Source organism: Mustela lutreola, chromosome 17, assembly GCF_030435805.1.
Source record: "Mustela lutreola isolate mMusLut2 chromosome 17, mMusLut2.pri, whole genome shotgun sequence".
Classification (NCBI taxonomy): domain Eukaryota; kingdom Metazoa; phylum Chordata; class Mammalia; order Carnivora; family Mustelidae; genus Mustela; species Mustela lutreola.
The window spans coordinates 16504530-16519113 of record NC_081306.1 but is presented as its reverse complement, the minus strand read 5'-3'; the positions used below and the strand labels follow the sequence as shown (position 1 = coordinate 16519113).

At 52.7% G+C, this 14584-nt stretch overlaps 1 protein-coding gene across 1 annotated transcript in view; it reads right to left on the bottom strand.

Annotated features, from left to right (window-relative positions):
* Positions 1-12397, bottom strand: part of USP7 (ubiquitin specific peptidase 7) — a 63155-nt gene extending 50758 nt beyond the window's left edge. The window contains exon 1 of the mRNA XM_059153895.1: positions 12175-12397. Within this exon, the coding sequence (XP_059009878.1) occupies positions 12175-12256 (82 nt within the window). The 5' untranslated portion in view covers positions 12257-12397. The remainder of the gene's footprint in view (positions 1-12174) is intronic.
* Positions 12398-14584: the final 2187 nt, after the last annotated feature.

The following is a 14584-nucleotide window of genomic DNA, read 5'->3' as shown; positions in this document are numbered from 1 at the left end:
TGGACGGTCTAAGTCTAGAAACTGCTCCATCTCTCGGAGCCTCGGTCTCTTCATCTGCTGAGGAGGCTTGACACTTTCTGCTCCAAAGCAAAATTCCATGACCAAGTGCCTTCTGATAAAAATACCCAAAATAAACAATGAATTTCAAGAAAAATATAAAGGCCTTAAAAAAAGAAAGAAAGAAAGAAAGAAAGAAAGAAAGGACTTCATTCATCAAAATAGAAATTAGATTATAAATAACAGCCTCAGATTTCCAAGGAAATACTGGCCCTAAAACATTGGGATGTGCAATAGTAGTTCTCCCTCTCCCCATGTACCTCCAAAGTAATTCATAACCAACTCTAAATTGTCAAGACTTAGGAGTATGGCAGCGACCATGCTTTCCACATAACCCCGCGATACTGGGACTGAGTTCCCCATCAAGATGACCACCAACACCCACCCACGGTGGGTGAGCACACAGACTTGTGGGACTGGCATCGGGTAACATGACGTTCATCTCAGAGATCACGTGCGCGCACACATCCCCAACTAGGACACCCATGAGCCACCTCCCTCATCTGCACCTTCTCTAGACACTCCCAAGTCAACCAGCTTGAAAGCCTGAATATTGCCAGGGTGCCGCTCAGTGTGGCAACAGCTACCTGGGCCATCACTGCATGTTACCCATCGTTCCGGACATCTTCACTCCTGGCCACATCCTTTGAGGCCAAAACTTGTGTCCCCTATCTTCCTCTTTTTTCCCCGAGAAACTCAAGCACAAACCATGACCAATAAATATCCTGAATCTATTACCTGTAGCATGAGGGAAGTCATCCATCTGATGTCATGTCCAAAAACGCACACTTTTAGAGGGAATTATAGAAATGAAAGATCCTGTTCTCACACAGTGCAAGGTCTTATGTTGTGCTGTGTGGGCAGAGGGGGCGTTCATGAAAACAGACCAAAAGGCCACACTGGCTTGAGCTTTCTTTACTCAACAGGCAAAGACTAGCTAACACTCAACCATGTAAGGGTTTCTTTATTTAAAACTGCTCTGTTGGGGCACCTGGGTGGCTCAGTGGGTAAAAGCCTCTGCCTTCGGCTCAGGTCTTGATCCCAGGCTCCTGGGATTGAGCCCCACGTCGGGCTCTCTGCTCGGCAGGGAGCCTGCTTCCCCCTCTCTCTCTGCCTACTTGTGATCTCTATCATAAATAAATAAAATCTTAAAAATAAATAAATAAAACTGCTCTGCTACAGGTTTGGACTGCTACAATCACTTTTCAAAGCAAACATGCTTCCCAAAGTAGCCTACACACACACACACACACACTCACACACACACACCTATATACATATACACACACACACACACCTATATACATATACACACAAACATTCTTTAATTCCCTGTCATGGAAAGAGACCTGAAAGGAAAATATTCAAAATATGCCATAAAAGCAATGCCACAAAGCTAGCTGGCAGCTAATGAAGCAAGAAGAGTGGCCACCCAGGTCACCCCACTTCTTCCAGCCCCTGCTTCCTTAAGGAATCCGGGGCTCTGGTACCCAGGTCCGCAGAATCAGGGACTCTGAAATGCGGGACGTTTGCACCCTGAGCCGCCGCTAAGCCCTTCTCAATTTCTCATCACTCTGCATACCCAGAGTTCTGAATGGTTTGCTTTGGGGATGATTTCATTTCAGCTCCGGATCTTATTATAACCTGTTACTGAACACCTGATACAGTTACTTCCATTCTCTAAGGGGGGAGGCAGACTCTACCTGTGAAGACACACCATTTTGCTCTGGATCTTCTTATGCCCCCAAATTCCTCTTGCTGAAGCGTACATGCGGCCCCAGCCTATTTTGGCAGTGAGCTACTTTCTATATTCAAAGCATGTGGTGAACCACACAAAAACGTTCAACTCGGAAGGCCAACTGCAGCACAGCGCTTTGGGGTGGTAAGGTAAGCTACGCGGGAGAAGGCAGCACAGGGGTGTCACTAAGAAGCAGTAACCACAACTTCTATGACCAATGGGGCCTACTGGATATGACGACTTGTAAATGGCTGTGAAACCAGACTGCACGGGTTCAAATCCTACCACTGACCCTGAGGATGACACAGTGCCCGGGCTCGCTCTGCTGTGAACCAGGGATGACTGCACTTCTGAGAGCTGTAGTAAGAAGCGTGTGAGTTAACACACGGACAGTCTGGCACACAGTGAGGAGCCCTCAGTGAGCGTGAGCTGCCACACACTCATGGAGCGGCTCCAAAGCCTCCTACAGGTTTGGGGCCAGCTACATATATCGGGCACACACCTGCTGCTTCTCACCCACTTCCCCGGATCCTGCATTAGTTTCTGGTCGCTGCTCCAAAGGATTACATAAACAATGGCTTGAACAACGTACATTGATTCTTTTACAGTTCTGGAGATTAGTAGGAGTCTGAAAACGGGGCTCACTTGGCTCTCATCAAGGTGTCAGCAGGACTCCCTTCTGGAAGCTCCAGGGGACAATCTCTTTTCTTGCCTTTTTCAGCTTCTAGAGACCTCCCCCATTCCTCGGTTCCCCTTTTCATCCTCAGAGCCAGCAACCGCCTTCCCACCCCCTCCCACCCCACACCACCCAACCTGGACCTGGACCTGCTCCTTTCACATATAAGGACCCTTGTGATTACACTGGGCCCACCTGGGCGGCACTGGATAATCTCCTCATCAGGGATCTTTAATCACCTTTGCCATGTACGGGAGTACATTCACAGGCTCTCGGGATTGTGACATGGACATCTGTGGGGGCCATTATGCCACCCACCACAGATCCTAACCCTCTGCAATAGACGCACAGGTCCCAATCTGACCAACCTTATCATGCCATTCTACATCAGCCTCTGACCACCCCAGCAGTCCCTACCCAAACCAAGCTGTGCCCTCTCCTCGACAAAGCGGCAGCGACCCACACCCCTCCCCAGGGGAGCCAGTCCTGTCCCTGCTTTGTGGCACAGACCCCCTCCTGTCCACCACTCCTCAGAGCCCTCCCCTGAGGGCCTCCCCTGCACATGGGTTCCAGGAACCCGCACTCAGGCAGTCACACCCCGGGGTGCCAGCACTACACCAGTTGAGATGGGGATCCAAAATGTCTGTCCTGCAAACCGGGCTCTTTGAGCACCACAGCAAGCAAAGCCTGCGGCCACAGGGTGTAACAGAGTCAGAAGCAAGGCTCCATCCCAGAACCAAACAAGCAAGCAGAAAGGACAATGCTAAAACGGACATGCCCTGCACAGCGTCTGCAAACTGGTGTCCTTCTGTGGACCAAAAGCACAATGAAGAACCAGCATAGAAACTTTCCAGCAATCTGACTTTCCCCCAACACCAAAGCATGGGACAGTAAGGGTATGCTCAAAGCAGTGTGGCACACCACATGGGGGACCATGTCACACCTTGGGAGAGTCTAGTGTTCATTTAACTGTAACCCGAAAGTAGGGGTCACCCACAACCATTTCTCTGAATGAAAGGTAACTTAGCGGGGTGCCTGGGTGGCTCAGTGGGTTAAGCCGCTGCCTTCGGCTCAGGTCATGATCTCAGGGTCCTGGGATCGAGTCCCGCATCAGGCTCTCTGCTCAGTAGGGAGCCTGCTTCCCTCTCTCTCTCTGCCTGCCTCTCCGTCTACTTGTGATCTCTCTCTGTCAAATAAATAAATAAAATCTTAAAAAAAAAAAAAAAAAAAAAAAAGGTAACTTAGCTTTACGTTTGTTTAATGGGATACAGGTGAAACTGTCCAGAGAAAAATTCTGGAAAACCACCCTCCCCCCAATTCTTATGAGTATACCTCCACAGCGGTGGGCTCACAGGAGTTTCAGCAAAACAGAAATGGCCTACGAGTAGTAAGACATGCCGTCCATCCAAGCAGGAAGCAAGATTATTTGTTACTTTAAAAACTACTGCTGTACGCTGCATTCCTTCAAAGTGTGCATGGAGGCTTTCAATAGGGGGAAACGGCTATTTCACACAAAACTGTGTTTGGTTACCATGTTGGAACGCCACAGTTACAAATGTAATCGAGTTTCTTTATATTAACAGCCTATACACACAACTTCAATGAACTTAACAGTTTCTGCAATTTTCTTTTTTCATATGTGTTTGTTCTAATAACTGATTTCAACAGTTAACTTTACATTTGCTGACTTTAATAATCAAATGGGGCTTGTGTTTTGTGGTTCTATTTTATTTCACTTAAGTAATTTTTTACACTGTATTTCTACAAAATACGGTTTAGAAATTGTCCATAATGGACCAGAAATTTAGGGAAGAAACCTGGTTCTTCACCACAAATAACCAGAGAAACCTTTATAGGGCTTGCCCCAAAGAACTATTTTATTCATTTTACTTGAATTTTCCCAAGACATACTGTAGTTTCAATGAAATCCCAATGCTACCTGAGACCCCTCCAGCCTGAGACCCCTCCACGATCTGAAGAGAGACCGTGTAGGCCAGCTCTGGCCACTGACATTCTGCCATTGATGGACATGCCCTGGACCTGCCCTGCCCAAGGTGGTGGCCACCAACTACATGTGGCTATTCAACACTTGAAATGTGGCCAGTCAGTTGAGGAATGCTTTTTGTTTGTTTGTTTGTTTTTTGTTTGTTTGTTTGTTTTAATGGAAGCCCTACACCCACTGTGGGGCTTGAACTCATGACCCTAGATCAACAGTCACACGCTCCACCGACTGGACTGAGCCAGCTGGGTGCCCCAATTTTATTCCAATCCCAAAATCGCTGCCCCGGGGCTAGTGGCTACCATATCGCACTGCACAGGTCCTCATCCTAACATGGCATCTCCCCCTGCCCCCCACATGAAAACAAGTGGATTTCTGGAGAAAGATGGGTCTAAAGTTGGAACATAACCTCAGTTTGTTCTCATCAGAACCAGGAGACCTCAAGAGCGTCAGAGAATGAGGAATCCTTCCGGCAAGGGCAGCACACTGTTCCCTCCCAGGAGAAGCAGCTCCTTAGCCACCACAGCTCCCAGTCTTGAGAGGGAGGGTCAGCCCAAAGGCTCAAGAAGGGACCACAGCACCCTGCCCGCCTCCCTCTCCAGATGCTTCCGAGGGCATTCTGCTAGTCCACCCTCTCTGTACACCCTCTCAATCCTTAACACAATCCTCAAAATACACGAGAGCATGGCTGAGAATCGTTGGGGGCGATCCTTACAAGTGTCTGATGCTTACAAGACAGCAATGTGGACTGAGGAACGTTTTTAACCACTGCACATAGTTTCTGCGAGTAACGTCTCCCCCGGGGCTAGAACGTAAGACGTACTGGACGGGGGCAGGAAGAAGCACGAGGAAAAGCTGGGCGCTGCAGCCACAGGAACAGTGGAGAAGGCTTACAGGTACTTGTTTGACAACAGCCACTGCACAGGGTCAATTAAGCGCCTTGAGACAGAAGGTATTCCCAAAAGTGCATTGATGAAATACACCTGCAACCCCAGCCGCAGGGCTCTTATGCCTGCTTATAAGGGGCCCTCGAGCAACCCGGTTTGCTCAGCAGACGCATCGGAACAACAGCTCGTGGCTTCCCCTGAAAAAGCCCCCATCAACTCCTCAAAGTACTAGGAATCGGGTGGCCGAAGGGAGAGCAGAGAGAAGTTAGAAAGCCACCCAGACACCCTGGGGCATATCGCGCTCTCCAACAGAGGTCACCTTAATACACTCATACAACCAATTTCCACACCAGAGGCAGTTTAGCAACTCGCTGTGAGAGCCAGACCTTGCCCAGGTGGGTACTCGGAGGGCTGGCACCTAACGCAAGACACTGCCCTACCGGTCTCAGGACGGCAGGAAAACCGATTTAGTCACCAGCATGGAATTCAAACCAGAGACGGCCCTGGGTTTTGATATTCTGTGCCAGGCAGGAAAATCACAAAAAACAGTTGTGGTCACACAAGGGAACCTTTTTGTCTACAGCTTTTAGATTTTCAATGACACTTCCCCCGCCCTCCCCCAAAAGAACAGAGGACCACCACCTTGAGACTTGGACTCAAGTCTCTCAACACTCACGCTTCAAACACTGGGTAAGCTAAAGCCCCCTCGGACCAGGTGTCCTGGGCGCTTGTAAAAAAAATACCCGAGCATCTCCGACCCTATGAGCAGCTGTGACCTCAGAACGGAGGGCTACACCCCTCATGGCTGCCCTCAGAACTGAACTGTCTACAAGGCAGCATACAGAAAGCCCAGTGAGGGCCCAGCCCACACCCGGCACGGAGCTCTGCACTCACTGTAACCCCTGGAGGTTCCTATCCCCAGCTCTCCTCAACCTGACCAGGACAACTACGTGCAGTGACACCACTTCTCAGGGTGTGTTCTCCCAGACGCCACTCTCCTTCCCCACTCTCCTGCCAGTCTCTCGTTTAGCCATGTCGTCACCACGTTCTGGAAGCATTCAGCTCTTGCCCAGGTCAGTGTATTTCATGACATAAGAAACTTTCTCGTTACCCCCATCCCCCTACTCCCACGCTGAATTCACCAGCCCTCGGAGGTAGGCCTGCTTCTCTTGAAGAGAATTTCAACACATCTGACTTCTCAACTCAACGCCAAGGCATGTGTTAACTTACTAGAAAGATGGCATAACTGACTCTTGCCTACGCATGACACTCAAAATCCTGCTTCCTCCAACTTTCTGAAGTCCAAATTAGTTCAGAACAAGTTCACGAGCAGGTGACACCGAACATTTAACTGTCACAGTACATGCTAAGAAATACCTGGTTACAACACTTCGTCTCCAGAGTAAGATCCTTTCAACTTGGAAATCAAACAGAAATACCCAGGCTACATACATACTACTCATCCACAAAAGCAGAAAGAATGACAAAAACACCTTTCAAAATACTCGGAAGAAACCTTCAGTCATTTAAGAAAGTCCATCAATGCCCTGTCTGGAAAAAAGCTTCTCCTTCCAAAAGGATCAAAAATGCCACTTGAGGGATGCCTGGGTGGCTCAGTGGTTTAAAGCCTCTGCCTTTGGCTCAGGTCATGATCCCAGGGTCCTGGGATCGAGCCCCACATCGGGCTCTCTGCTCAGTGGGGAGCCTGCTTCCTCCTCTCTCTCTGCCTGCCTCTCTGCCTACTTGTCTGTCAAATAAATAAATAAATAAATAAATAAATAAATAAAAGAAGCAACTTACCTTCAAGACAATGACACTGAATTAGCAGCTTATGGAAGCAACATGGGTTCACTTTACTGAGGCTTTCTCTTCCAAAGACCTCCTTGCCAGCCAGCCAGCCAGCGCCTGTTCTACCACTTAGAATTGCTGTTTCCTGAATGAGGATCTCCCACAAATACAGTGGACCAAAAAAAGGATGCCTTCCACACAGACCACCGCCAAGGAAGAGGCGGGTTCACGTGTGGTGACCGCATCATCTACAGGACTCTAATGCAAGCCAAGCAGCTGAGACGACGTTTCTGGTGTAGAAGGTGGCACTGGAACAGGTTCTGAACCACTGTCCTGGGGTATCTGTTCTGTTTGCATTCCAGAAGGGAGAGGCCACCAAAGCCAGGGCTGCCCCCATGAAGCACTAACCTGCGTGTGCTCAGAGCTCAAAGCACAAAGAAAGCCCAGGCCAAGTCTGAGGATCCCGATGGCCCAGCCTGGACTGCACGAGTTCCCACATCCAGGGAAAACAGCCCACCTGCGCCCTCCTAAGCAGGGGGAGGTGACAGGGCACAGCAGGCCTGTGGGCAGTCCATTTTCATAGGCGTGTGAGCTTTCGGAACGATGGAAGCAGAAACCAGTAAGAAGGTTGTTGCAAAGTCCCAGCATGAGGCAATAGGGGCCTCCTTTAGGGTGGTGGCTGGAAAACCAAAAGGGCTTCGTAACAGGAGGTGGGGACCCAGGGAAGGATGCAAGGCCAACTCCCAAAGTCTGGAGACGCAGTGACCGGATTCTCCACTCCAAATTCATCACTAGATGCTTGAGAAGTTTTCCAAGAACAAGAATACACTCATCGGAGGGCTACTCAGCTCAGCACACTTCAGTGCCCGTGTCACAATGCCCCAGACCCCCTGGTCTCCTCCATTACCCACTTCATGTTTCTTAAAATATTAAGCCATTCATCTTAAGTAACTATTGAGGCATCTCAAGTGCAGGATTCCATAATGGTGCTTAAACTGAGGCTCATTATGTTTTCTTCCTAATCCACATGAAGACAAAATTCCTGTAGAGCACTGTCTTCACACCACCCAAAATCCCAACATGCTCCGTTCCTAAGTAGATCCCTTCCTCGGGTGGGAGGCACTTTTACGAGGGCTTTGTCCCTCCTCCCTCACAATTACCTTACAAGATAGGACTGACCTCCTTTTGGACGATGCAGGAAAACTGAGGCACCCAGAGCTTAAGCAATGTGCCATGAGGTCACACAATGAAAAGGCAAAGTCCACACTCAGACGCGGGCATGGCCGGAAGCCTGTGCTCAGACACCACACCGCCCTGCCACGAGGAGCTGTTGTTTACTCAACAGCCCCTTTCTTCCTTTCCGCAAAACTAATCCCAAGAAAATAAAAATGAAGGAGGAAATTATTTGCTTTCTTCCGGTATTTGCGGTTATCAATCTTTTATTTGTTCACCGATAATCAAAATCAGCAGCCTGAGAAACTGCGGAGGGGCGATGCCCGTGGGGAGTAACTTCCAATCCTATCAAAACCTGACAAGCTCAGAGTCAGATGTTTCTAGGTCTGGCCTAATTTCTTCTCTATTTCTTCTGGGTTTTCAGAGTTGATTTTCATTTCGTAGCCTCCAAGAGTTCTTTTACCAACCAAAACTAACAGTGAGAGAAAAACCAAGACTCTCATATTCTGTGATTTTTGTCTCGTTACGGTGCTATCTGAAGAGGAAACCTGCATTTTAGAATAAAATGCACAGGTTTGGTTTATCCGGGTGCATGTGTGCAAGCAACTCACTTTCCACTCTCAAACCTGCTCCAGCAGCACAGTAACTTGAAACTCCACCTACCCTCAGGAGTTTAAAAGAAACACAAACCCACCCGGGCTGCTGCCCCCCAGACAGAAAACACAGACGTCAAAGATGAATTCTTTGCAAAAACTGCAGATGACTCACTGATCTGCTCCCAGCTTGGGGTCCTGAGAGCAGGGGTCTGAGTGTTGTACAAAAAAAGTCAAACAAAACTGTCTGTCCCCATTAGTCTCAGAGATTACACCGTGAAACACAGACTGCTCACGCGGGCAGGGCAGAAGAGCCAGGGAAGGAACATCAGGGTACTTACGTTTGAGCCAGCCAGTCTATGTACAGGAACAAGGCCTTGGGAAAACTTCCTGTTGACTGGACCCGGCATAACAGACCAGATTATCACCTCTGCAAGTACTCAGGGGGCAGAGGGCTGCACAAGTCACTCCTTCAGCCCCTCGGACTGCACCGCCTTGGAGTTAGATAATGAATAAACTGCTAAGCAAATTCCTGCCTGGCCAGACCCACGAATGCCACTGCTCCACAGCTCTGCGTGCCTCCAGCCCTGAAACGTGGGGCTCAACTGCTCCAGGCCTCGCATGTGGTCCGACCCCGGTGAACTGTCAGCACGTTCCCCCAGCCCCTTCCTCTTTGCCCCTCACCCTTCATAACTCTCCCAACTGCTAAGAACGAGCCATCTTTAAAATAACTAATCCCCGAGCGTTGTTGTTCTCCCGTGGATAGGCTAGGACTGTGCACTGCGCAGAGTTCAGTCGAAAGCAGATGCTATCCCAATAAAGTGAAGCAGGAGGAGAGCAAACTAACATTGACCTATTGATAGGAAAAAACCAACCAACCAAACCAGTCTCCCAAGCTCCTTCGAAACCTGCCCTGCCCAGGAGGGGTGGGTAGGATGCTCTTCATTGACAAAGCCTGCCTTTCCTCAAGCCCATCAGAACCCTGACAGTTTGCAGCTGATGATTCGACTGGACTCAGGGCAAAGACACCCAACAGGTTCAAGGTACTACCACAGCCCAACATATGAGGCCAACTAGAGTTGATATTCACTAAATTCCACTCCTCTGGCTTTTTAATACCAAGGTTTCTTTCATGCTTTCCGATCCTCAACTACAGTATCTAAACCTAGCACCACGTTTTTGCAGTGAGAAGGCTAAGAAAGGCTGGCACAGGCAGCTTTCTAAACCACACACCTGTGGGTGCTCACAGAGCGCTGACAATCGTGACAATCAGAAGTCCTACAGAGACAAGGTACCTTCTGCATAATGAATGTGGGACACAGGTCCACTCAAAAGAACCCAGTTTCTTAAGTTTAAGGAATCAGCATTACTAACTGCAACCTTCACCAACCACTTTTGAGATTTTAGTGCATCCCCACATTAATGATTTTAGGAGTGACCTTTCCAAAGCGAACTTTGATGATAAAAAAATAAAAGCGCAGGAGGAAAGAAAGTAGTCTGGGAAGCATGCATGGACTTCTGAAACCTCTTCCACCACCCTTCTACACACCCCAATCTTACAGAATAGTCCTTGGAGCTTGTGGGCAGGACTCGTTCCCCCAAACACACAGCTCTGTCCCAGAAACAGGCTCTTCAGCGATGTCGACGTTTATTACTTCTCACCCGTGTTCAAAAACACTTGGAAAGTGATGAGACAGTGGACATGGGACATCGTATGCCACCACTAATGGACTTTTGTCTTGATGGACTGATATTCACGAAGGAAACTGAACAACGACCCTTTTTGTTACACCGCATAAAAGGAATATACAAAATTGTCTCAACAACATATTCCTGTGACTGGCTGTTTTAATCACATGTGCCAAAAGCTCTGGGGAAGCTACTGCCTTGCTGAGGCCAACCAAGATACACAGCCCAGGGCCGTGGTGTGGACTCTGCTCTCCTGTCCCCCATTACTGCCATTGTTAAGTGCCACTGGGAAGCGCTTTCTGCAGGCATTTCCATCGCTTTGCGTCCTGCAATCCGGCAAGCCATTTTTTTCAGTGAACACCGAGTTACCAGCAGTAAGTTATTCACAGGGGAATACCAGACATGGGTAAGCGTTCCCCCCAACCAGGGTGCAAGGCCCCCCACACGTGTACCCACTCCACAGGACAAATGGTGCTTTGCCTCCGCTCCCTGAGCAAGGTTCCACTCATTTACACAACCCGAGATCCCCGTTCAAACCAAGTTAAGAAAATTCACTGCTCCGCTCACTCAGGTACCCCCTCTGGATTCCTGCCAGTCTCACCCCTCGACGTAGGTAAGAAAGCTATCTTTTAAGACTTCTTTGCCTTTGCCCTTAAAGTAGTTGGGGCCACGAGAAATAAAAGATGCCTTCCAATGACCACCTCCGCCGGAGCCATGTAAACCCAAGACTCTTTACATCAAACCTTTACAACCAAGACCCCGTATCTCAAAGTACTTGGGAACACTGCCGGCACAGGGGCAGGAAATTTAGTTACCTCTGGAGTCAGCTTTGATTCGGGTGTAGGTAGTCATGTGCAGCGAGGGCTTTCGCGTAGTTTCAAACACACACCTGGCCGGATGCTGACTGTACCGCACAGAGTGGGACACCACACGGCCCCCACAAAAGAGGTAACTTAGAAACGAAGAGCGCGCGCGCGGCTCAGAACTCGGGGGCCAGTCCAAAGGCTGAGAACATGTGCCTTCCTTGCAGGTGTTTCAAAATGAAGCCCGACGCTAGGAAGTGGCGTTTTAAAAGCGATCCGGGGGAACGCCTCGCAGCCCCGGCGGGCTCTCCCGGGGAGCGCACGAGATCAGGTGCGGACGAGCCCCGCGTCCGCGGAGGGCCAGAGCGTTCCCTGAGCTCGCCGGCCGGAACCAGGCCAGACGAGGCAGGCCCCGGGGACGCCCGCGAAGGGGCACGGCCCCCCGCAGCCCGGCTCCCGACCCGGCGGCCGCCAGCGGCCAGAGCACGCCTCGTCCCTGGGCGGCCGGGGCGCCCTAATTCCCAAGCCCCGGCTGCGGGCGCTTTGTGCCGGGAGGCGCCCCGGACAATGAGCCGGGCAGGGGGCCGCCGACCGCCCCCCGCGCGCGGGCCCGGCATGACGGTGCAGCCTCGCCCGGCCCGGCCAGGCCCAGGCCCGCGGCCGCCGGGGCCTGCTTAAAGATGGCGAGCCCCTCGCGTGGCTCCCGCGGCTCCCCCCGGCCACAATGGAAGGCGCCCCCCGGCCCCGCCGCGGCCGGCCCGCGGGCCTCACCTTCCATCTCCATGTCCTCGGGCTCGCTCAGCTGCTGCTCGCCCGCTTTCTGCTGCTGCTGCTGCTGCTGCTGGTGGTTCATGTCGGCCGCGGCCTGGGCCTCGCCTGCGGCCGGGAGCCCGGGCTGCGGGCCCGGCGGGCGGGCGGCGGCGGCGGCGGCGAGCCGGGGCGGCGGCGGCGGCGGCGGCGGCGGGGCGGCCTCCTCCTCCTCCTCCCGCGCGTCGTCGGCGGCGGCCCCGGGGCGGCCCGCGGCGGGCGGCGGCGGCGGCGGCGGCGGCAGGGAGACGCGCACGTACTTGCTCGCGATTCGCCCAATCTCGGCGCCGAGGCGGGCGGGCGGCCGGCGGGCCGGGCCGGGCGGCCTCGTCGCTCGCTGCGGCCGCCGCCGCCGCCGCCGCCGCCGCGGGGCCCGCCTCCCGCCGCCGGGGCCGGGGCCGGGGCTGCGAGGCCGCGGGCCGGCCGGGGGCGGAGGGCGGCCGGGCGGGGGCCGCGGAGTCAGCCCCGCCTCGGGCCGGGCGCGGCGGGAGGGAGGCCTGGCCGGCCGCGGCGGGCCTGCGGGGCCTGGGGCCGGCGGGAGCGGCGGCGGCGCGGGCGGGTGACGGGCCGGCCGCGCTCGGGGCGCTGCGGCCTCCGCCTCCTCGGCGTCGTCGTCGGGGCTCCGGCAGCGGACGCGGCGCCCGGCGACTCGGCTCGGCTCGCTCTCAAAATGGCGGCGGCGTGAAATGTCACATCCGCATGGGGGGCCCGAGAGCGAGCGAGCGAGCGAGCGGAGAGCGGGCGGGCGGCGCAGGGAGCGGGCGGGCGGGCGCCGAGCCGGAGGGCGGAGCGGGAGCGGAGGGCGGAGCAGGGGAGGCGGAGCAGGGAGCGGCCCGCCCGCCGCCCGCAGCAGCCACGGCCGCCTCGGCCCGCCCGCTGGCTCGGGCTCCCGCTCCCGCGGGGCCGCGCCCCCCGCGCTCCCCGCGCCCCTCGCGCCGCCCGGCCCCTGAGTCCCCGGGCGCGCCGGTGCGAGTGTCCCGTCCTTGGGGGAGGAGCGCCCGGAGCCCGGCCCAGCGCGAGGACCTGGGTTCGCCCCCGCAGACCCGGGGGCCCTCGGAGAGGCAGCCGTGTGACCTTGGGCGTGTAGCTGACCAGGCTGCTTAGAACAGGGTCCGGGACAGAAGTGGGAAGAAGACACGTACCACCAGTGACTACCCTGGTCCTTAGCACTAGCAGTATTTAACCCCGCACCCCTTCACCGAGCTGCCATGTATACACCTAGAACCTAACGTGCGAGATCTTCTGTTCTCGCTCTAGTCCAAACCAGAAAAGTTTAGTCCCTCGGAACCGGCCCAAATACCTCTTCATCTGGCATTCGTCGTTTCCCCTCACAGCAGCCCAGACCAGGGATCAGCGTCTCAGCTTTTCTATGGTAACCGAGGCTGCGCAGGTGAATAAGAAAATGGGCAAAAAGGATATACAGCTCCACACATCTGTCCATCTAAGTGACCATCCCCAGGGGGAATATTATATTTGCCCTAAAACGGCCAGAAAATTGTGATTCCTGTCCCAGTTTCTATCTCCCTATCTCCTTTTCCCTGCACTTTTCTCCAGCGCAGTTACTGTCCTATCTCCTCACACCAAAAAGAACGTCTTGTGCGCTGTGGTGTCCCAAATACGTGGGACACAGCAAGGACCCAATAAATATTTGTTCAATGAATGTAGGATTCAAATGTCACTGGGCAGCCCCGCCCCACCCCAAGCATTTCAGATATGGGAAGGATTCCCACCAGTGGGATTTCTTGCTAGACCAAGGAAGGCAGCAAACAAGAGGGAAGGAGTGACTTCACCAGGAATCAATCCCAGTCCCAGGGTCACCCCCAGATCCCAAAGAGGTGGTGTTATTCACACAAATTCTCACAAATGATAATGAGATGTTCTCACATGCAAAGGAATCCTCTCCTCCAGCTCGCTAGAGGCTTGGGGGAGGGCAGAAAGGACCTTTGGGGTGGAGAAGGGGGGGGGGGCAGGGAGCGATACACAATGCTTACTCGGGTTTTACACCACCGAACCTTATCTTCACCGACAGGTTCAAAACCAACTAGGGAAGCAGATGAGTAAAAACGATGCCCTGTATGGTGGGTACCATCCCATGAAATACTATTTGGCAATTAAAAAGAATTAAGTACTGAGACATGCTACCACGTATAGGAGCCTTGAAAATACGGTGCCCAGTGAAAGAAGCCAGACACGAAAGACCACATAGGGAATGATTCCCATTATGTGAAAGAAACATCCAGAGTAGGCAAAGCAATCAATAGAAACAGAAAGTAGATTATGGACTGAGGGGTGGAGGGTTTAAGCAGTGCCAGCTCCTAGGCACAGGACTTCTTTTGGGGAGTTCTGAAAATATCCTAAAACTTGATTCTGCTAA